The sequence below is a fragment of the Chelon labrosus genome, assembly GCF_963514085.1.
Source record: "Chelon labrosus genome assembly, chromosome: 17".
NCBI lineage: Eukaryota > Metazoa > Chordata > Actinopteri > Mugiliformes > Mugilidae > Chelon > Chelon labrosus.
The window spans coordinates 2,094,899-2,120,363 of NC_140350.1; the positions used below are offsets into that span (position 1 = coordinate 2,094,899).

General features: G+C 39.3%; 1 protein-coding gene across 1 annotated transcript; it reads right to left on the reverse strand.

The window, feature by feature from the left end:
• Nucleotides 1–388: 388 nt before the first annotated feature.
• LOC311502509 (GDNF family receptor alpha-4-like) lies at nt 389–25,261 on the reverse strand. Its single transcript, XM_084564762.1, has 8 exons — nt 25,029–25,261; nt 13,765–14,031; nt 13,587–13,679; nt 13,110–13,479; nt 10,976–11,085; nt 8,976–9,110; nt 7,348–7,484; nt 389–3,255 (listed from the first exon to the last, which is right to left on the reverse strand). Exons 1-8 carry the CDS (start codon nt 25,081–25,083, stop codon nt 3,064–3,066), a joined length of 1,359 nt encoding a protein of 452 aa, XP_084420888.1. The 5' UTR covers nt 25,084–25,261; the 3' UTR covers nt 389–3,063.
• Nucleotides 25,262–25,465: the final 204 nt, after the last annotated feature.

The window sequence follows — 25,465 nt, forward strand, 5'->3', positions numbered from 1 at the left end:
ACAACAATAGAAAACCAGTATTTATTTTTAAACAGTGATTTTTAACTACGTGTGTAAAAGATTATGGACGAGCAGCAACATCAGCATGGTCTAGAAAATGTTTAGCTATGATTTTACGTGGCAATGTTTTGTAGTAGATGGGTTGACATGAAAAACCACATATAAATTCATAGCTGGTGGCCGCCCAAGACTCATGAATAGGACAGGTAAAATGCTGATTTTTCCTCAACAATAAACTTTGTGTTGGTTGAGTTTGGGTATGGGTATAATGAACAAAAGCCCAATGCCAGGATCTTTTTAAGCTCTTAAATTTCTTTTCCTTCTAAAAATCATTCCACTGTAGCTTGTTTGTGCCACGGTGGTGTCAGTTTTTGATGTAGGACTCCCAAGACTCTGTAATCGTTTCTGTTAATCAGGGGTGAAATGTTAGAGTCCTGGCCAGAGAAAAAATACTTATCAGCATGCTAAGTCCCACATAGTACTGTATATTTTACAGTGCAGATTTGACAGATTAACTCACCAATTATCACAAAATTTAACCTTTTGGACAGTCCCATCAGGATCAATTCCTGTATCATCTGTAGAAAGAAGAAAGGTAAAGTAGAAGAAAATGCAAATATAGTAAAACACAGCAGTCAATTTCTGGTCATTCGTTCGTCAGACCTGCAAATTTCCAACGTGACTTTTATTCTTTTAACAAATCGGCACACTTTTATATGTCAGAAGACTACATAGTTGTTACACATTATAGTCACGTTTTTACAAGAAGGTTAGCATGTGGAACAGTACTGTACATGGTGTCGCATCTTTCATGATGTAACCTACAAAATGGGATATTCACATATTTTCTTTAAGAGTTTGATCACAGATGGAGAGTACAGTGAGCTTTCAAAAAAACGTTGAAAAAAATACAAGCCACGTTTGATGTACATGTTTAACTTTACATAGTTTACAATATAAACAAACTTAACTGTGAAAATACAGGTAGACTCATGGCTGGATGAATGCAGTCACTGATACTAGTCACTGGGTGCTGTGGATGTGAGAGGTCTGAATTGGCAGAAGTGCTGATATATTTCTTTATCGTATTGATTTAACGGGATGTTTCTTCCATGGTTTATACATTTAAACACCAGCTGGTTGACCTTTTTTTTTTTTTTTATACTTTTTAGCTTCAGTTATTCTGTTCAAATATGTTTTCTGTGAACCGACTAAGCTTGCTGTCACACTTCAGAGCTTTGCGAACTGGCCTTTCCCATCCTTTTCTTGGCTTCTCTCAGCAAGAAAGTGGTTAAAAACCTGCATGATGTAATTTTGCCCTGAAGTGCGTCAATGCAGGTCCACTAACCTTACAACATCTAGACAAAGTCTAACTTTAACTTCCAAAAACTCTGGAGCAGGATAGACGTCCACTCAGGAAACAGAGCTTACATGCTTCCAGTGCATTTTCTGCACTTGGATACAGATCGACAATAGTCAATCTATATGAAATAAAAAGAATAAAAAGAATAAATAAAAAGTTGCAGTGTCATACAGTCTCCCAAAGTTATATTTAAACACACAAATGTTTTTTGTGACACATAATTGGATTTTTTTCAGTGCTGATGCTTTTTTAGAGTGGACTGCAGTTTAAAGTCACCCATCACTGCAATTACTTTGTTAGATAAAATTATTTTAAAAACATGACTGTATAGCTGCAATGAATTGACAGAATAGAATAGAAGCAATATAAGAAGTTTTCCTTGCACAACTCAGATGGGTTATTTCTTGCAAACTCATCATCAGATTAGACAAGTTTGTCCAAAACTTCCCTCTACTTTTTCTTTACCTACAGGCCAACAGCGGCCTAATTTCACAGGAAAATGAGCCATATGAGAAAAAAATCATTAACATCAGCAAAAGATATTTCAGGCAGAGAGAATGGCTCAATGTGCTGCTCAATGATCAGAGCAGCCAGCAGGCTTTACAGCCTCCTGTGTCCCTATCGCTGCATCTCGCTCTCACAACATCTAAAGTACATGATGGGGAAGGAGCACTAAAACCACATCTCCTAAGGATAAAAAAGTGAGAGGGTATGACAGCAGTAAATTGGCTTTTTCCTCCCCTGAGCCTTACTCCAGACTTGCCCTGCATGCTGAGCAATTTGAATTGTGCTGTAATTGCTTATGTTGCTTTTCTCTCCTCGTCATTTCTACAGTAGAATTTGATCTCATTACTTTTGCCAGTGGTTGAATTCTCAGCCATTCACTGATGTAGGAATAATACTAAGTGGCGTGTTAACAAAAGAACAAGAGCAGAGTGACTGTTTCACTTAGTGTCTGTTTCACACTGCTCTGGTGAGAAGAGGTATACTTAATGCGACAACACATTAGTTTACATCTTATCGCTTTTTAAATGAAGCAATTTTGCAAAGTGTTTTTTCAATGATACAAAGCAGTCTAAGTGAGGAGCATTTTCATATTAACTTGTTGTAAAGTGGATTATCTTAATCAACCACCATATGAGGGAGGGAGAGGAAAAGCCGAAGGGGCAGCACAGAAACGGATGTGACATGAGTCATGAAATAGAATTCAAAAGCTGTGCTTGTGCCTGGTTGCAGTGGAGTGGACTGGTTACGGTTTTTGGAGCACGTACAGTGTATGTGGCCTAAGGCGATGTGCTTCTTGTTGAAAGAGGGGATGTACTTTGAGTGTGAAGCAGGCTCTAGATAGAGTATTTGCCCAGACAGCACTTCTCAATCCACCCATGCACTTTGTGTATCTGCTCACGTTGTTCCCTTCCTTTCACAGGAGACGGCTCAAGCAAAGACATGGTAGATACTGCAGGACTGCTGATAGCTTGAGGAAGCTCCAGAGGAAAAGAGGAATTATAAAAAATAAAGCCAGGACATTTAAAAAAAAAAATAAATAAATGAATCAGGGAAACAGAAAGAAATGTTGTAAGCATTTACAGTTCTTCTTCACAACTGTCCTGTGTGATTCATTTTTGATGAGATGGACTTAACAATGGCAGCAAGAGTAAAATATAAGCGAAGTAGGTGATAAGAGTCTGCTGTTGCTCCAGTCACTCCCAGTCAAGGATGATTGCGGGCAGCAGCAGCAGCAATGGTAACACAGGTACTGCTAGGCTGGCTGCTCCCCGCTGACTCCCTCGAGCACCCGATTCAACATTAGAGTCCTTTTCAGAATATGGCGGGATGACATTGAAGTCCTTGCTTGCTTCCTCCTCCTGTTCATCTTCCTCACTGTCCTCTATCTGTAAAAGCAGGGAAAGAGTGATTCTTTTAATTAACAGAAGTGCTGAAGCGTGGAGGGAAGATCAGGAAGAGAAAGTCCACATTAACACAACGAATTTACATATGATACCATCTCAAAGCTACAGCCATAAAAACAAGGAGACTGTGGGTCAAATGACAAGTCAAAGCTATGTCAATACATCTATATGTTAGCCTTTGGAAATACATTTTGAAGAAGGTTGTTCATGTATTGCTTTTCGTGTGTCTTACTTGGATTTTATTTATATTGTTACATGATTTCAATCACCAATTACAATCACAACTGCAGCTATTTTTTCCCGATGACAATGTTAGTGCAAATGCAGTAAAATATTGCCTTACTTACATTTCTCCTGATTTGGTTATACAATAAAAGAAGCCAGTCATGTATATAAGAGTCTTCCTATGTATTGTTGCTTTGAAAACAAGTATGCACTGGCAAAAATCCCACATCTTGATCTACACCAAAATCAGTTTGACAGTTAATTTGCTCGAAAGTGGTCAGTCCACTAAAATAAGTGCCTGTTGTTAGCTGCTGGCGGAAATACAAACCTATTACAACAGTCTGTATCAAACATTACTGACCCTTTTTTTAAAAAAAATCAGATTTAGTCCCTCTATATCATTTTGCAACTGTGGGACAAATTAATGGGACACTATACCGTATATAAGGTAGTAATCACGCTGCAAGCAAGTATGCTTTATCCAGATGCATGTATGAATTTATCTGATTGCTTCGAAGTCTCTCTTCCCCCTCCCTCTATTTCCCAGCCAGTCCTCCCTCATGAGCTGGGTTTTGCTCAAAGTTTTTTCTTTTTAAAAGGGAGTTTTTTATTGCCACTGTCTCCTTAGTGCTTGCTCTGGGGGTTTGAGACTCTGTGTTGAGTAAAGCGCCTTGAGACCATTTTGATGGTCTACTGGTGCTGTATAAATAAAACTGAATTGAATTTAATTGAATGAAGCAAGAAATAACTGTCAGCATCAATGGTCAGCATGGATAGTGACACTAATCAATTTGGATACTCTATAGACTAGCTGATCTCGAGACTCTTGATGCAATGCTATAACCAGTAAGACTGCCACTGTGTACTTTACAAGATATCAAATAGTGAAGTAGTCTATAACACTTGATGAAAAATTATTAAATATTCCAAAAATAATTTTTTAATATAAAAACAGCGATCATAAATACTCAAGACATGAAGTAAGCCATCTTCATTCAGAGTACTATAGAGTCCATGATGTATATTAATAATTATCTGAAAATCCTTCTTACAGATTCCAAAACCCTTTGTATTACTCTCTGTATTATTCTGTATTATATCATTTTACTTTACTTTACTCGGCCATCTTTGGTTGACCTGTGTATGGTGGAGCACTGTGTAAAAGTTTCAGACGTTAAAAGTAAAACTGAAAAAAATAATGGCAAGGTGCAGCAAACAGAAAAAAAAGATATCAGAACAGCACCAGGTCTCCAGGTACACTTGCACATATATATATATATATATATATATATATATACATATATATTATTATTTTTATTTATTTTTTTCACAGTACACGGCAGGCAGGTTGTTCCTATCATCTCGGAGACCTTCTGCAATTCTTCTGTGGAGTTTGGCTGCCTCAGTGTCTGCTGTGTCTTCGTGTAATTCAAGACTGACTCCAGCTGAGATCTGGACTCTGGGGCACCGCAACATCTGGTACACAGCTGCTTTTCTTGTCATAGAAGACAGCTTTGAAACTCTGGCTGTATCTTTGGGCTTGTTATGAATTTGGGACAGATCAGATGCCTCACTTAGCCATCAGAGATGGATAACAATATAAATAAAAAATGAAAACTCTAAAGTGCCTAAAGGTTTTGCACAGTACAGTATAATAACCAGTAATGGGAAAATCCCATGGTTTTGTAAAAAGACACCAAATGTTCATTTTTTTTTTCATTGGTTCATACTGAAATGTGTCCCAAACTCAGACCCTGTTGACGTTTGGTATTAACATGCATCCTGGATGATCCAGTCACAAGTGGGCAGTGACCACTTCAGCTCTCAGTTCAGCACTTTATATGCAAATAATATAACCATCATTTGGGGTGCAGTAGAATATTGCGGAAAACGCTGTTCTCTCACAACAGCGGATCACTGTCTGTTGCTGATTCAGAACCATGAAAAGCCCTGCTTGTTGTGGGTGGTGACATGATAGAACATGTGGACCATTACAAGCTATGAGTCAGTCAGCGAACTGTAAACTGGCTAGCTGGTTACTTCAGTAGTGGTAGCGCTACATACAGGCTAACAGGTCCTGCTACAGTGATGTAGAAGTGTACTCCAGCATGTACATCATAGTTGGGTTACAGGCGTAACAGAGCCCATTTAGGACCACAGCCAAACACACCCACCAGTAAACCTGGATGTGGTCAGAGGTGTAGCACAATTCACCCTTCGTTGGCTTTCTGATTGGTTTGCAGTCCACCAACGAGAGGTCCCCTTCCCTTAGTCAAGTCCTGACTGCATATGTTAATATTGCTGAGTTAGATGCGGGGGTCCAAATGTTGAAAACTTGGAGGTGGAGAAAACAGCTAAAATTAGCAACTGTGCTAAGGGAGACATCGGAAAAGCTACTAGTCTTTTCACCAGTTTTCAGTATTTATGTAGTGTTATTTCCTCCACTATCAACACTTGTCAACTGTATGACAATAATTGTAAAGAATCACAACTGGGAGTTTCAATGCTAACTTAGTCTACAGGTTTTCAAAGTTTTTTCTACAGGAACCCCCAGATCACTACTGTTTGTCTAACCATGCAACAGTAACACTGAAAGTGAGGACTTTGCAAATGAAAGGACCCCTCTGCTCGGTGGTCTACAGACCAGTCAGAAGGTCAGCACTGGTTCAATTGGAACTGACAACCAATAGTCCTGAAGCTTCCATGGTTTGCTCTAAAGTTATTTATTCAAATAAGAAAAATCTATAACTTTTTTTTATTTGCATTCATGTGTGTTACTTTGGCACATCTCAGCCACCTAAATATTGTTGAAGACCAAGCACAGGCTCCCATAGCAATGGCACTCTCCCAGCAAAACAATGCACACTGCCATACTGCCAAGGAGTTTACCCAGCCTCCAGATTCTCCAGACACCAACGCAATTGATCATCCATGGGATGCAGTGGAACAAGCGCGATTACCTGAAGCCCCATTACACAAGTCACAAGGCCCAAAAGATGTCCCAATGCCAGACAACACAGAACACACCCACAGGTCCCTTGTTGGCACCAAGAGGACCTATACAGTATTAGGTAAGTGGTTTTAATGTTGTTGCCGATCCATGCATTGGATAATACAATTAAAGTGAAACCTTCACTTCGATGTGAGAGCGTACCCACTGGAATCGATTATTCACCTCAGATCTTCGCCTGAGCTTCACTTTTGCATTCAATACTTTCAAAATGGCCTTGGTCTGTAGGAAATAACTTATTCCTCCTTTCTGTTGCAGCAATCGATTTTTCAGAATCCACTTAAATTCTCAAATTTAAAGTATAAAAACATCATGGGAAGATTTGATTTACTGCAGAAGATGCTCACTGTATGATTTCCACTAGAATACATCATCTGTGAATTTATTTCAGTGGTAGTACATATTCATAACAAATGAAAACTCAAATGCATAATTTATAAACAAACTAAGTTTCCAAACGTGCTTATATAGCAACCTGTGGAAGAACTTCTGTGATGTAATGGTTCATGGGGTGAGATTGGAGGAAGAGGAAATGCAGAATAATGAGGATTAAAATAGTGGGAATACAGAATATAGAGCGGATGGGTGTGCATACATGAATATAGACACAGTAAGAGTTGAGTCTTATGCTGCAAAAACCTAGGGCTAATCCTCTGCTACAATGTGATGTAGAGAGGAGAGGTGGGGGGAATAATCTGAGGTTATACAAGGAGCTCCTGGGCCCAGCTCACAGCTATAGTCCCTGGTGATACTCTGGTGTTACTACCTGATATACAGTCAACTCCCTTTTCACTGTGTCTAACATATGCTGAGACAGCGAAGAAGTAAAGAGTACTTACGCTGTTGAATTCAGGGAGAGTGTTAACTCTGACATGGACCCTCTCCTGGTAGACACGTGGGGAGGGCTGAGAAGCTGGCACGGGAGTGTTTTCCACCGGAGGAGGTGCGGAGATTCCCATGGAGCTGATGGCAGTGCCTGAAACAAAATCAGCAGGGGCCGTCTTCATTAGATTCACATCATTATTCATCTCTGAAGTATCACAAAAATATTATCAGGGACTTTTCATAGCATTATAAGAACTACCAGCTCTGCAAATACCACGCATGATTGGACATGATATGACCATATCTATTTAAACATTTATTTTATTATTTTATTAATCATTAGACCAAACAGAGACTTTCTGTTAGATTCATACACGCATAAATGGGATAACATAATTTAACTATACGTCACACATGGACTTTATTGCACCTGATCTAAATCTGAAAGAGCAAAGAGAGACTGCCACGGAGAAGAAAAATGTCAGCTTGTCAAATTTTCTACTCCAAATGAAAGCTTGAACATCTCAAGTACATGTTACAGAAACTGATTGAGTCAGATGTTGTTGAAGCTGTTCTGCAAGTTAAAAGATGGAAAAATAAATATTAAAACCTTAACTTTAATAAACACTGATCGTTAGTGCTTTTTAAAAAATAAATGACATTGGGGGGTAGAGTTTGTAACACATCTGAAGCCCAAAGTCAACTTAGACTATAAGACTACAGGGTTAGGTTTAAAAACATGCTTTGAGTTAAAATAGACCCTTTTACAAATTTAACCATGTGTCAGAAAGTCTGTCTGCCAGGAAGGCACTCTGTTAGCGCCAAAACAGCATTGTTGTCTACTGACACCAGGATGCAAATAGCACCTGTTGAAATATTAATTTGTTAACTGACCTATGATCTATGCTCCCTTTTTCTTTCTTCGTTGTGTGATCACACCTGATTTTTTTAGTGTTTCATAGTGTTACATACAATTTAGAGTAACTGTGATCTTTATATTCAAATGGCACTTCTTCCATAGAAACTTTCATTGCTTGTCCATCCATTCAGGTTTGGCAACAGTTTAACAAGAAGTCACAGGATGTTTATCAGATGTGGTGAAGGGATTCATTGATTCCACAGAGCTTGGAAATTACATTCACATTTGGCAGCCAGCCACACACCAGGGACAATGTCTCTTGCCATTCATTTATTTATAAGAAAACATTACGGTTCAGTGGTTTTGCCCTATCAATCATCAATTATGACCCACCTCATTTGAATTATGTATTAATGCACGTGATAAAATGCTCAGTTAGAGCAGAATCTTTCAACATTAATTTAGATAATAATCACATTTGACAGCTAAAAGTTAATATTTCTTCAATCATTATGCTGACACAAGTACTGTCAGGTACAATTGCTGGGTTTGATTTGTAAGATGAATGTTTGCTCTTTGGAACTTGTTGCAATACCACAGAGTGTAATAAAATATCCACTGCTATGTAAATAGAATAAAAAATTGCAATGAAGCCCAGATGTGTGAATGTTAATAGTCAAACACTCATCCAGTTCTTGAAGTTGTGAAAACTTTACATACATTTTTTACTCAAGTTTGACAATCCTAAAACTACAGGCCATAACCTTAAGATGGTTTACTCACGCAGACATAAATTGCTGGTGAACATCTGCAGGATGCGCTGGCAGCCTTGCCATTCATTCCCACTGCCGTCACATGTGCACCACTGGGACACCTCTGTAGTGCTATTGCTCACATAGTTGGGAGTCATTATGGTTCCTGGTTACAGAAAGAAGAGTTAAAGTCTGCAGGTACAACTTTAGGAAAGTGTTGAAACAGAATTTCTCTTAGGTACACAAAATTACGCTCTGATTATGGGAATAATATTACCCATGTCCAGTGTTGGGCAAGTTACTTCAAAAACATAATACATTATGTATTACTTGTTACTGTCATTTCAAAGTAATTTGTTACATTATAATATTACTGTCTCTGAATTGTAAGGCATTACAGTACTTCTGCATTACTTTTAAGTTACTTTCACCAAAATAAATATATACTTATTCTAAATGTATCTTATTATGCTCCTAGGCTTAAGGCTAACAACAGAAGAATGTAATACATTCTAGGGTCAGAGCTTTAGGGGTGCTGAGCACCCCCCACCAAAGACTGGAAAGACAACAATAAATGAGACAACACATCTTCCTTTAATGGCAAACTACTGTGTCACAAAGCTATCATTTGGTTTAAAAAATAAAGAAAAGAAATTGCATTTAAATGAGAAGATGAGGTAGGAACAATAAGTGCAAAACAAACTTAAGGTCAATAAACGTCAAAAAAGCAACCCCGCCTAACCTCCTGACTACCAGGAAAAAAAATGTTATCCAATCACAATTTTTTCTTTTTTTAATTCCCCAATCTTTGTAAGGTAATTAGAATGCTGAAAAAAATAAATAAATAAGTATTTTAAGATTTCATATAACTGATGGATGACATTTTCCTTAATGAGAAAGAGAAAGGTACCAAAGCCCCACCCCTTTACGTTTGTCATCATTGCAAAAGCTGTAAATGTCCTCTGTAGATAGGCAGTATTAGGTAAACGAGAGAGGTGGATCATACCACTGGGGGGGTCCTCGTTAAAATATTATTTTTAAACCACATACTTTCTTCGATTGTGCTATTTTTGTCATCTCATCATAGACAAAACCTTTTAAAATAAAACAACCAATTTTTATTTTTTTTCAACTCTTATTTTTAGGGGTGCTGGGACAAAGTGGTGCTGGGACAAAACGGGCTAGAGACGCCTATGGGCGCAGTGATGGCTCGTAATGCAATACAAGGAACAATCATAGCCAGAATTTAGTTAAAAACAGACCTTTAACTGCTTTGTCTCCGCTTTCGTCCTCAGTTTGCTTTCTTTTCACTAACTTAATGTTAGCGTGGCACCGCTCTAAATGTTTCGTTGGATTACTTGAGCTATTTCGCGACATAGATAGATCTTTTGGTTTCGCACATAAAGTGCACTTAACTACTATGCTCCTCATATCTTTGTCTCTAACAAACTGAAAATAATGAGAGTAGGCTATGTCCATCTCGAAAATGTACCGTTCGATGTCGAGCCTACTTCAGCCATAGGCCTACAGGAAGAAACGTTCTACAATTTGCGCGGAATTTTTCTCCTCTGCTGATCTGGCGATAGTATAAAAACAAAACACCACTTAATTTCAGGTTATGCATTGTAACGCGCGTTACTGACCTTTGTACCGAGTAAAATATTACCCAATTTTTTTTGGAATGCCTTACATTACCGCGTTACAGCAAAAAGCAGTACATTACAGTAATTATATTACTTTTGTAACGCGTTACTCCCAACACTACCCTTGTCACTTTGTTGAGTTGCTGGAAAAGCAATTTTTGAACTGATCTTGAACTGAAAGTTTCAAAGTGATTCTGACTGGATCCCTGGAGCAACAGTTTTTGGCAGGTGAGTGAGCCTCTGTCAAGATATTTTGAGCAGAAACTTGAAACCCATATAAGCCAAATATCACTGATAAGACACCTACTGATAACAATTCAGATTTTTCTCTCAACTATTCATACTTTTAGTCTCCTCTTCCTATTTAATTTGTTTTTCTCCATCTCACCTATGAGTCCAGCGTAGGCCTTCAGGCACATGGCTCTGCTCTCTCGCATACAGCCGGAGGCGGACAGGGGGGAGGGCTGGCAATTGTGTTGGAAATCAGCAAACCGGGATCTGAACATACGCAAACAGAAAAACACACAAAATAGTTTTTCATGCGTCAGCACACAAAACCAGAAAGTGTATTTTAATGTGATTTGGCAATATGCCTGTGTCTTTTTGGATGTGTTTTGGCAGTTTCATTTTGGGATTTGAGGTGGTGTTAAATCAAAACAAGAAAAGCAACAAGAACAGCACGAAATACAAACCAGAGACAGAGATATTGCTGCACTTGTATGACTGTGTTTCTTTTAGTTCACCTTTCTAGTCTATCAATCACATCTGTGTGGAAAACCAATCTCGTAAAAAACCTATACACCAATAGTCACACATACAGTAGTTTAGTTCAAACCATTTTACTTGTTTTCACTTACTGGTAATGAGTTTGTGAAAAGACCTCTTCAGTGCTGACAGTGAGAGCTTATCACAGAGGTTTACAAGCCATCGATTTTACAGGCTGTTTCTGTTATTAAAAAGGGACCTGCTGCCATTTTGAAAAGGTTGCAGAGTTTGGCACACTGAGCTATGTCCGCTATGACTATGATTGAAATGGATGCAGTGTCATCTGTGCTTCATTTCTTTTGTGTCAGATTCAATGGAAACGCAATTGAGAATTCTTGGAATATAGACAACAGCATTAGAGTCTACTGTGTTGTTGTTGTTGTAGGCTGTTTTAACTCTGTAATTTAGGATATTGATTAGGCTGAGTTTTCAAATCCCACTCTGGCCAGCTGAAAAGTGCAAAGAGTTATTGTACTTGAAAATTCTCTTTTTGTCTCTTTATTCATAAAGCCCATGGTTGTTCTGTGTGCCCTTCCAGTTGTAGAGCTGTTCCATGTCACCTGTCATCAATAAACATAAGAGAGCTTCACTCTTTACACTTTTCGTTTTAGTTCTGATGCCATTAATGGAGCAGGGCATTGTTACTAACTTCTGCAGCATTTACACACAGAGAACAATTATTGTAAGATGAACAGTAAATATACAAAAACTGCTGTAGTCATACAGATGAGCTGGGGCGTTCTGTTGGGCAAAATGCACCAACCATTAGCTCCCACTTCTCTCTTTTTTTGCAAGCCGATTTCTCAAAAGATACATTCTAAATATAATCTGACTCCTTATATTGTAAGAGTTTGATCGGTGAGCTAATAATCAGGTATATTCCAGGATTTATGCACAGCAATTCACAGGTTGTCGTTATTTCCAGGACGTGGATAGACTGGGTTAACATGCTAAATTACCACAGGCAAAATAAAGCTTGAGGCCTAACGAAGCCACTGAATATAATCTTTGCGTATAAAAAAAATGCAAATATGATTTTTGGATAATTTGACTAATTAAAATGTTTACTTCCATGTTTACATCAGTTGGTGGTTCTTCATTGTCAGTCTGATGGAGTACAGCAGTACCAGCATAAACGAAAGTACATTATTTAGCTTGAATGAACAACAGATTTATATCAGTACCTTCTCTTGTCAGTGTCTGTGTGTATTTCATTAGTATCACCTCTTGCGTGTCTACAGGTTCGGGCTATTAGAGCAAGATTAGTCATTTACTTGATTCACTAGCGAACGGAAAGTTAATTTGCAACCGTTATGATGATTGATGAATCAATTAAGTAATTTTTCAAGCAAAATGCCATACATCTGAGGTCTAAAATATGTTGATATGCAACTTTTCTGTCATATTTGATTGCAGTCTGAGTATGTTTGACTCAGTGATAAAAACTGGTTAAATGTATCATTTTGGGTTCAAGAAAAGGAGATGGGCATTTGTCTTACCTATAGTTTCATCAAGAAAATCCGGAAAAGAAGACTAATCAATCAAGTCATTCATTAAAAACTCATCTGCACCTTTAATATTGACATTTTTGTGGCCTGTGTTGAGTGCTGTGTTGTTGTACTTACCTAGTCATTCTTTGTGGTTAACTTTATCGTAGTTTGTGGCACATTCAGTTACTACTTTGTGCCATTTAATGTACATGGTAAAACTGTATTTAGTTAATGCACTGTATAAATACACTCAAACAGCCTTCTTACCTACACAGCTCATCTTTGGAGCAGTAGTTCTGTAGGCTGAAGCAGTTGGGCTTTCCCACTCTTTCCTCCCCTCTCGCATTCTCCTCATAGGAACATGACGGGACGATGGTTTTTCTCCGGCGCTCCCCACACAGGGTGTCAGAGCATGGACAAAAGAGCAAAGCGAAACTGTACTCCTCTGGCACACGCTCCAAGAAGCGACGCAGGGCTTTATGGCATTTCTGGCGGTTACAGCTGTTGTCAGAGACCGTTGCGGGCTTGGTACAGGCCACAACATATTCTGACCGAAGGGAGCCACATTTCTCAAATAGGCCACAGTCCTGAGCGGCCTTCAGACACTGATTTTGGCCATCCACAGAAACAGAGGAAGCTGGTGGGTTTAAGGAGGAGAACTGATTAATGTACACCAGAAAATAAAAACCATGACTTACTATATATTTGAGATTTGAGATAAACAAAGTTAAAGTGGTGCTCTACCTGACATTATGGAGGCCATACGTGACATCTCTATGTTCCTCACTAGATTTAACTCCAGTTCTTCATAAGGAGACACTTCATATTCATCATATGCTAAAACAACAATGCAGAGCACATGTTATATGCAGCTGCGATCAAAGAGCCTCCCACACAAACAGATTCCAGTGCATAAACTCACCTGCAAATCTCACAGTCCAGTAGACCCTGAGGCAGTGTTCCTCCCTGCGAGAACCACGCTGACACTTGCAAACTTGAAGGGGGCGATAATGCTGCAAGGAGTTCTGGGCCTCCAAGCACTCCAGACGGGCATCTGAACTGAGGGGCGACACGGCCTCCTCGGATGCACAGTACTCCAGCAGCCGATAGATGACCTTGCAGGACTGCTCCTGGATGCAGCGCTGCTCTGCGACCAGACAGTCTAAGGATGCAGATACTGGCACACTACCTGGAAGGGAGGTTGATAATAGTAGTGGATTGAGCTTTTCCTTGCCAGCATGACTGGCTTTATGATCCCACCATCCTAAAGCTAAATAAGTTCTAATTAAGACAACAAGGCGAGGTGAGTACATTTCAGGTCACGATAATATCCAACATGAATGTTAAATTGAAAACATGCAAGTGTAGTAAAGTGGCAAGGTGGACAAAACTTAAACGCTCCTCATAAAAACACAGGAGTCTTGAGAATAATATAATAACGCCATAGGGTATGTTGTAATTGCAATTATATCAAAATAATTTTTTATCTAATCTTTGACTTTTTTATTAATGCATAATCTTTTATTTATTTATTTATTTTTATTTAATTTAATTCAGTTTTACTAAAAACACAATAATTCAGCACAGCATCTCAGTGTTGGTACCGATGAGAATTACAGATACATCCAAGCTTCTGGAAATGCTGCCAGCCATCATTCACTTCATACACAATGTAGCCAGGCACTGCGAGTCAGCCTCATCTTTCTTATCACACACCACAATGTTCCTGGACAGGTGAGCTCAACACATGCTATAGCATTTTTATGAATCTATGGTGGCTTCCTGTCAGGTTTCAAACCAGACTGTCAGCCAGGAGCTTATCCTCCTCCCTGCAGCTGTTTTTCCTTGTGGATTTCGCATAATCTCCTGTTGTTGTTGATTTTGGTGCAACAAGTGAGAAAAAGAGGAGAACTTATTGACATTTCATACATTTCCAGCTTCTACACATGCACAAAAAGAATTTACTTTGTGAATTAACACAACATGACTGTATGATTCCAGCAGATCCATAGTGGAGGACCTTGCTTGGTCTTTCCAGGAGTCATCATATTAATTACCTCTTTACACGCTGTGATTTATCTCATTAAGTGCAACATTAGGACCGCTGACAACTTTCCAAAGCGTAGTTTTAAGATTGATTTCCTACCTTTAATTTTTATTTAATTTTTTTTCCCATATGTTTATTTTATAGCTACAATATTTTACAGCTTTAATTCTTGTCTCAATCCTATACTAATGTCACATTCAAAACCGTAGGTATCATTATGTGTAATCTGCCTAACAGCTTTGCATTCAAAAGCCAGACTAAAGAAAACAGGAAGCTGTTCATTAGACAGCTCTTGGGTGACTCTTGGACCTGCAAATACTTGAACCACAAACAAAAAAGCATTTCTGGAATAGTCCCTTCATACATTATGTGACAACAATACCATTTGGCCTAAAAGATAATGCATGTGCTATTAAAAAAATGCAATATACAGCTGAAAATCATTGTAAAATCTATAGCAAACATGGGTATGGTGCTTTTACATGTAACATATGGTATATCATATTTTCATTTTTTTATTTTTTGGATACATGTACTCATGGATGTCTTGTCAGAAGCACTGTTGCTTTTAATGTTACATGAACAGCTGGGGCTAACGTCGTGGCCAAGTCCTTTCCATTTGGAACAAGCTTTTCACCAGTGTCAGACACTGTCTGTATACATAATTCTAGAGACAAAACCTATTTATTCAGCACTTTCCAGCAAACCAAACAATACTCAGTGTGGATTTCGCATTCAGAGAGTGACTCAACTCAAATGTCCAAGATGCTTTCACTCTGAAGGTCTCCATTTGAAGCAAATGTTTCTTTATCTGACAGATGCATCAGGAAATACACCTAAAAATGTCCTTCTTTAATATACTGTAGATACATTAGCCTTGTGTGTATTTAAAGTTATCCATCCATGAAGTTAAAACTGTCATTCCATACAATTTGGTGCAAATCGCTGACAAAATGTTCTTTTACGGTATTTAGTGGAAATTCATGTTGGACCATAGTGATTGAGCATTGAGCTTTTTTTGATTGGCGGGGTTCTGTCTGTGAGTGAAAAACTACAAGTCATTTCATAATGCTGATTGTTGCTCCATGAAAATCACAATGCAGGAAGGCCAGAGGCAGCCTCTTTTTTTAAAAAAAAAAAAAAGTATTCACAGCATTTCAGGAAATTAATTTTCTCAAATGTGACACCTAATTGTCCCCACAAATTACACTTTATACACAGCACTTCCACAGGAAGACAGAAAATAGCTTGGGTAGGCAACATGCACGCACTTTTCCCATTTTATCTCGTTAATTTGTTATATCCTGTCACTTTTTATCGGCACATAAGAAACAGGCTTGCAGACATAAAAAATGTGTTGTGTAGTTTGGAATAAATTGAGTAAATCTTCACGTTTCTTCACTCAATGCAGGGCTGTTAACGAATATCTGTACCTACTTTATCGTCACATGTGCTCATGCTTTAGTCTTTAAACATATACAGTACATCACAATTAAACACACACAGCATTGTGTTAGATCGGTCACACACTTCGATTAAGCTCCTGCTGACTGGCAGCACAAAGCGCACAGCGATCCAATTCTGCTGCAGCATGTTTTGCAATCTCAGGCACCACATGAGGTCCACGTCTCACTTCGGCACAAGACATATCATAAACAGAAGCTACGCTTCATCGCCGCTGTAAAACGACATCCAAAACTACTGCAGTGAATCCATAGGGGGAGGTAGGGGAAATTAGACGACACACAGGGCAATGAGTCATATTCACAGTCAGAGCTCCCCAATGTATGCAAAGGTGATGATTACCTGGCTATGTGTCTGTCTGCCTATCAATGTATTGTGACACCTTTACAATTATAGCAAAGTATTTATCTTCAGTTTTAAACAGGCTTCGCGTAATCTTTGTTTGGGCAGTGAACAGTTTGTTCAAAATTTCTTTTCGGTGTTTGTTCCCTCAGGCTTACCACTGACAAAGAGAGACTATCAGCAGTTTTAGTTTCTGACTGCCTTTCTCTGTATGCACACACACGCATGCCCATATATAAATGTGCTGATAACAAAAACCTAAGAAAAGTACACAGCCGCTCAGTCAGAATGATTTTAACATTATTTAATGTTTTGATGATAAGAAAGCACTGTGTTCCATTAGGATATTCACCATGGAAGAAACTGCTAAAGTAAAAGTCTGGGTTAAAGGAACTGCTGGTGTGATGGGGGTGTTTTTAAAGTAAGAAGAGCGAAGTGAGCAGGAAATGAATTACTGTGATATGTGAGTCACAATGCACTCTATTGATTTCTCACTGCGGTGATTAATAGAATTTGTGAGGCAAAGCTGATGAATGTTAACACCATGAACGGCAAACTACACACCACCTACCAGCATTTGCTGGGGGAAAAAATGGTTCTAAAACTTATTTTCCATCCTTTCAAACACACTGGGATTGGTTGCAGACAGAGCTTCCAGATTGTTGGGCAGTAATTTGACTTGAGAAGAGGCCGGGGCGGGAGAGTGTGACTCTGATGTGAAATGTGCTTGGGGATTGTGACAGAAGGGACTTCTTGGAAGGAAGTCACAGGCTGGAGGAGGATATGGGAGCAAGGCGACAAGACGGAGCTAAAGGAGAACCATGCTTATGACTGACACTACGTCACACTACTTACTATACTTGCGCTCATTTACCTCACCTGTAGTAAAACCAGGGGGATTTGTGTCTCGTTTCACTTGAAGGTCTGCATTTATATTAAATATGGTGACAATCAGTATTTATAGTTTTGTAAGTGGGAATATTCTAAAGCTTGAATGGACTTTCACATGTAACTGGACGTCCATTACATTCAATGCCTTAGTTCACGGTTAATCAGCGGCCAGTGAATGTATTACGCAGACTAGTGGAGTTATAAATCTGTGGTGATGTTCCTGCACTGGTGTACTGGCGCTGATGCGTTTTATGTCAGCCGCCAATTTTCCACAGCTGAAGAGGGGTGCAGCAGCGTAGGAGTAGCAACAGAAAATAGAAGCAGGGTAGACACTATGGAAGAGAAACTACAATGTAACTTACAGTCTGTGAATTTACCATCTCCTGAACCTAGAAATCATGCAAGAAAGTTTCTGATGCTCGAGTTAAAGAGGATGATTTAAAGCGATACACAGAAAGGATTAACATGTGGACTTCGTGGCTTGTATTGGTTGGAGAGCATTGAAAGAAGAAAAGGAACTGAAGGACTGTAGACTGTAAGAATAGGTACAAACACACAGCGATGTCGACTGGGCTTGTGTACTTACTCTCACTGCCTGAAGTGGAGACAACAACATCTGCATAGCAGCTTTATGTAGAGTTGAAGGGCAATAAAAAAAAAAAAATTCAGCCTCCAAAAATGAATACTTTATGGTTTTCTCAGTCCTTTAGTAAGGATTTTTTTTGGGAGATTTGGACTATAGTCAAACAAACAGTTTGATGAGGTTCAATTTGTAAAAAAAATCTGTAGTAGTAGTAGACAAAGCCTGTATTTTTACAGCTGCAGTGACAATTAAGTGTTTTAAAACGCTGATCTGTCTAATGTTCAATATCTGCCCTGTTGTGTTCATTGGTAATGCTTTATACAGGGATACTGTGCTTGCATGCTAGGGCTGGGGACTATGGATGGGTTTAAAAAAACAGTTTTCTGATTCATATCGATCTTTGTTTTGAAAGATCCAGCACTGTTAAATTAAATCCTTGCATCAATCTTTTGAGTATGTGCCATTTCCTGCATCCTCTCATTAGAAATCTCTCTGAAATCAGTAGTGACACCACATACCAGAGCTAATATCAGGCTTCTCTGCAGAGGATGTTATCCTGGTTGATGTAAATAGAATATAGCATTTACATATATATTTATATATATACAGCGTCTATGCAGTTCAGTTAACTGAATGTTAATGTGCAGGTTATCCGACTAAATGATTTAATCGGAAACATGGGACTAATAAATGGGAGCGAGTTACAGAACAATAGAAAACATATTTTATGGCAAAAAAATAATAGCCCAGGCAAAATTATCAAATCTAAAAATACACAAAACACTTAAAAATCTCTGAGTGACTGCATGACCCCAACTCATTCTGAAAATTAAAACGCCTTTTCACACAGTAAACTGGATTAAAAGCATTGCACCATCTTGTTCTGTTAGTGTTAAGCAAGGACAGACATTTTGCTGAATACTCCAGATTACTGAATCATATTGTAGTGTGTGAGTGCAGAGGTGTTTCTTCAGGAAGGACACAGATGGTTAATCAGCATTAATTGAAGTGCTTGTGTGGCTCAGTCATTTCTGCTGAACACTAAATTCTGCAAATTCCACCACTCACTTCAGCGCCTTCAAACTTAAAACGTTCTAATAACATTAAACATATGCTTAACAGTTTGCACATATTCTCTTTGTTATGAGAAAAGTCCTGGCATTGCTCCCGGTGACTCAATGAAGCGAATCATTTTAAAGTAATGGGAAAAGTTCATTCTCTTATAAAAACTTATTTTCTAAAGCTTCATGAATCCAAAGGTGACATCTCTGCTCATGCGTAGAAAAATTGTGCACCATTTTGTGCTCTGAATCAACAGTTACAAATGCGTATAATACATGGATAATGTGTCATTTAATGAGCTGTGCCTGCCACATCACACATGCAGCATCCATCCGCTGTACTCCAGGTAAAATGAATCAGGTGCCGCACAAGCCAATCAAGGTGTTGGGAGGTGTGCAAATATTTCAGTCCAAAATTTCAATGTGCAAAATCATTTCTTGGCCAAACACCAACAGTTGTCATCGGGCTGTGGGTATTTGTTTTGGCCATCAAGAGTGTGCGAATATAATCGTGATAATCAAGATGCTGAGCACACACAAACAAATTCAGTGCACAGGCTCGGACTCATAAGACAAAAATTAACATTTGAGAAAGTCTTTTTTACACTATGAGCTCGACAATCAGGTGTCATTCAGAGCCACGTTCTGGTGTTCTCCTTGATGTGATCATTTTAATGAAAACCATTCTCTCTGTATTTCATGATTTTTTTTTTTAATCTAAGTAATTCAGTAGTTCAGTGGGCATGCTGCCAATTTCATTTGTGTGTGCTGATGTCCTCAACAAAGCTGAATTACAGCCGCAGAGTACATAAAGACAATGCCTCAGCATAAAGACAGGAACAAAAGAAGAGTCTATAGCACAGCGGGAAAGATAATGAAGCCAGGAATTGGATAAAGCTGTGTGCAAAAGGTGAAGAAAAACAGTAAAACAGAAAGCACCCAAGAATATAGTATATAGTGATATTGGTCTACCTAATACCTAGTAACTTTACACAGCCAGAAAATTAGCTTATGACAAGCATGTTATGGCTCAATCACGTCCAGTAAATGAGGTGCTAAAATAGCAACACTCAATCAGCAGTTGCAGTCTGTATGGGGACTTACACAATAATCCACATGGGACTGGCAGCAAAGGGTCAAAGTTGGGTTAAATCTCATTGAACAATAGCTTTCCATTGATATTTCCAGCGAAAGACACTATGACCACTCAAAACCATTCACAGTGGTTCTATTCTTTCTTTCATGTTCTTTTAATTTAGAAAAGAAATATGTGCAAAACAATAAACATAGATAGAAAACAATAATTAAAAAAACAAAAAGTGGCACAACTACTGCCTAATGAAACAGTGTTTATACTGAGATTCCATTTGAATGTAGCTGTACATTCATGGAGTAGTTTGGCTGTGGCTGTGTGGTGCCCTCTCTAGTTAATAATTTCCTCTGCCAGTCTTTCTACGTTGCCAATTTATGAGAGGCGTGCCTGAGGTAGGTTGCAAAGCACAACACTGCATGCAAATACTGCATATTAATGTCTGTATGTCCTTTGGTTGAATGAATGAAAAATATTAGGTTTAGTAACTAGGTTTAGTAAGTTGTATTCATGCATGATTAAGTGCCTTGTTTTTGTAGTAAAACCATTAGTTCAAGGAGAGTGCAGGAGGCCTGAGGCCTTGGTGCCACCTCAAGGAAGACACTCCCAACATGCTTACTCCCATGCTTGTTGATAGGCAGCATGACGTGTACTGAAAATAATCTACCATTGTGTATAAATACTGTTTAATTTTTCTGTTGTGGGAGCTCCTCTCCCATAACCTTGTGTTGTGTGAGATTCTGTGCACTGCTTGAATAAAGAGACGCTGACTTCATTGCAAGAATGGTGATTCATTTTTTCACCTCACATTGAACATATTGTTATGATTTGTGGGACTGTTAATGCGAAGTACTGTGAGTATGTTTGTTCTGCTTTTTATGTATTGAAATGGAAAATAACGGCAAAATGCACTTTCGAAGCTAGTTAGCAAGCATCTGTGCTAAAATAACTTGCTGTTGTTTGCAGAGTGCAGTGCTTGAGCTAATCCATGACTGACCAGTATGTATGTTGTCCTGTCCAGGAAATATACTGTGGAAACCAGAGATAAACAAGACTCCCGGCCATCATTATCAACCAACCGCAGAGTTGAGGGTTTATTTAAACCAGCCAGTTACAGTGAAGTGTAGTTGAGCCTGGTTACACTAACTTAGACTTAGATAAACTTTATTGATCCACAGGAGAAATTGCTTGGTCACAATAGCTTAGTTGCACATAAAACACTCTTAAGACCTACAAGTAAAAAAAAATGATTAAATAAAATAAAATGTAAGTGAAATCTAGAAAAATAAAATGAAAACAGTATAAGCAAAGAATGTACAGAAGTAGCATATGAACAAATGTACAAGAAATAGAGATGGAAGAAAATATATTATATACATAGGAATGATAATAAGGTGCAATAGTGTCCATTAACATGAATAACATGGAGTTATCTGTTACAGAAGGGTGAGTTGTTGGACAGCTGGACTTTGAATGGTATGAAAGAAGTCCTGTAGCGTTCACTGTGGGAGCGGAGCTGGATCAGTCTGTTTGAGAATGAGCTCTGCTGTCCCTCTATTATCTGGTGTATTGGATGAGATGGATTGTCCATGTTGGAGAGCAGTCTGTCCAGAGTCCTCTTGTCCCTCTCTGAGACGAACGTCTCCAACTCACTGCCAATCACATGACCAGCCTTTCGGATCAGTTTGTCAATCCTACTTATGTCCTTTTTGCTGGTGCTGCTCCCCCAACAAACCACAGCAAAGTACAGGGCGCTCGCAACAACAGTCTGGTAGAAAATCTCCAGCAACTTGCCGGATACATTAAAAGACCTAAGTTTCTTCAGGATATAGACTCTACTCAGGTACTTCTTGTATACAGCATCGCTGTTGTCCTTCCAGTCCAGTCTGCTGTTCATGTGGACTACCAGGTACTTATAGTGGTCCACTACTTCCACCTCCAGGCCCAGGATGGTGATGGGCTCCGCTGGTGTCCTCTTCTTCCTGAAGTCAATAACCAGCTCGTTGGTCTTGTCCACATTCAGGAGTGGGTGGTTTGCCTGGGACCACTCTACAAAGTGATCCGATCAGTGTCCTGTACTCCACCTCCCTTCCATCTCTAATACACCCAACCACTGCAGAGTCATCAAAGACCTTCTGCAAGTGGAAGGGCCCAGAGCTGTACTGGAAATCAGAGGTGTAAAGAGTGAACAGAAATGAAAACAGGACAGTCTCCTGTGGTGCCCCCACATTACTGACAACAGTATCAGACAGGGAGCCCCCAGCCGCACAAACTGGGGCCTGTCAGACAAGTAATCAGTAATCCAGGAGACAATGGAGGAGCTGACACCCATCCTGAGCAGCTTCTCACTCATCAGAAAGGGCTGAATGGTGTTAAAAGCGCTGGAGAAATCAAAGAACATGATCCTCACAGAGCCCTTCCCACCATCCAGGTGAGAGTGAGCACGGTGCAGCAGGTAGATGACAGCATCATCCACACCAACATGAGGCTGATACGCAAACTGAAGAGAGTCTAAGACAGGGGCCACCAGGGGTCTCAGCTGAGCCAGGACAAGTCTCTCCAGGACCTTCATGAAGTGTGACGTCAGTCCAACCAGTCTGAAATCGCTGAGGCTGCCAGATGGGATGGGCTTCTTGTGCACCAGCACTACGCAGGATTTTTTCCACAGCACCGGTATCCTTTCCAGCTTCAGACTCAGGTTGAAGATGAAGTGTAGGATGCCAGTCAGGTGTGCAGCAAAAGTCCTCAGGACCCGGGGGTTGACACGGTTTGGGCCTGCTGTCTTGCCTTCCTTGATTCTCTCCAGACATCTTCTCACCTGGCCTGTGTCACAGTCACAGGACTGGTCTCCTCAGTGGGGGTGGGAGAACAGAGGTGATAGGCAGGAAGGGGTCAGTGGTGAGTTGTGGATTGGCCGACTGGGGTGGTGTCAAGACTGGAGTGGTGAGTGGTCGAGAGACAGCAAGGGGTCCAGTGCTGAATCACTTACACTTACAGCACAGAATTTGCTTTCAGCAAGCAGATGTGGAATTTTTGTTCAAATGAGAGAAAATCTGTCATCTACTCATACAGATGTGATTCTCCTGTTTCATCTAAAGCATTTCAGTCTTGGGTGTAGATATTTGGGATGGCTCTACCTCTTAGGTTCTTAATGCCATTGTTGAAGTCACATAGTGGTACATGGTCATATTTATATATATATATATATATATATATATATATATATATATATATATATATATATATATATATATATACATAAATATAAAAGGTAAATATAACATAGCATGAAATGGGATACAGTTCAGTGGGGGGAGTCTATTTATACAATGCCCCAATGCCCACAGACATGAAATACCATACTTAACATTATAGAGAAATGGCATGTAGAAACAAAGCATCTGATTATAAGATTTTGCTCATATTTCACTTTTCTTTTTGATCGAATTAAAAACATTTGAATGCATGAATTTATTTTGCAATTAGGTGTAACGACATAACATAGCATCATGACAGACTTGTTTGAATGTGTAATGATTCAGATCTGGATTAATTAGAATAAGAAAATAATTGCTTTTCCTGGTGTGATTCCACCTACGTCCCTGGCAGGTGGGGTTGACATGATCGCGGCGATTTAAGTATTGCATGATGTTTTGCAGCAATGAGCACAGAGGGAATTTATGTTTTGTATATTTTATATGTTCTGCATTAACAGTGGGCATGTAAGCAAGCGCAATGCTGAAGAACACTTCAAATCAAACAAGGATAAAAACTGATGTAATTCAATACCAATAACCACAGACAAACAAGCTTATGCTCCTCTGGGAGCCATCTTATCCAGCCACAGTCACATTATCGACTTCAATCATCATAACTTGTTTGGCAGAAGGCTAATGTGTGTGTTCATGGCAGGGGTGGACTCCAAATTCATCTACTGAAATATCACAGGCAGGTCTTTCTCCATTTGATCGTCAATAAAGACTACTACTCCACTGATACTGTTCCACTGTGTTACTACCACAAAGTCATGAACGTTTACTTTCAGGTCTAATCCTTCGTCTTCACAGCTTCTAGTGTGCAATTTATATAAACTATAAAGGTGAGGTTTAACAGTTCATGTGTGATATATTTCCATGATCTGGGACACTCCAATCAATACATGGGAGAACACATTAGCTCTTTTTGGAAGGGGTCCAATGCAGAGATAGTAGACATGAACCCATGATGTCATCCACATGTAAAATCCAAGACTGCTGCTCTAATGAAAGTGAATTAGACCCCTTTAAATGGATTTTTAAAGGCTGCATAAAAAGTTTATCTCAAACCTTTGGTATTATTGCCTATGAACCTGAACATAGTTAATCTTTTGCTTAGTCTCTCCCACGTTTCCCTTTTTTTTTAATTCTATACATTTTTGAGAAGTAGCCTATTGTTCTTTGTTAGATTACATGGTTGAGATGGACAAAGACTTTTTAATTAGCCTACCAAAAAGTTTGAGTTTTCAATTCTATTCATATTTGCTCATGTGCATCAACTGGGCTTTTTTACAGTCTATAATATGTTGCCCTATACAGAAATTCCTGCAATACTTTCATGCATTCCTGTAGTGGATGACAATGTGTTTCCACCCGACACCAGACTGTTTTAAGTGGATGATACAATCTCTGTGATCGGTACCGCCGTTCGAAATTAGAAATATGCAGCTTACCATGACAGAAGACATTGAGCAGAAGTCCAATGATCATCATCCTGTCCGGTGACATTGGACAGTTGGGGGGTACTGGGAAACTCGCACCCGGTTCGCTGCAGATCAGTGACCCGTCTCCTGCCACATCCAGCCTCCCACTCCTCTGCTGCTGCTGCGCTCGCTCGGACTGAGGCAGATCGGAGGGTCTACACAAAGTTGGCAAAACTGAACCGGAGCGATTCAAGTTCTCGCGATTTGTGTTGTCCCATTTATTTTGGAAGATTAAAATAATAATAATACTAATGTTAATTACCACCCACAATCTACAAAAAAGAGAAAGTTTCTTAGCAGCGGATCACCGATGAGCTCCTATCAGCCAAGGCTCCAGTCTCCGAGTGCGAGTTGCACTTGCGTGTGGTTCCGTCGCAGCTCCACAGTTGTCCAGCCGGAGTTGAGGT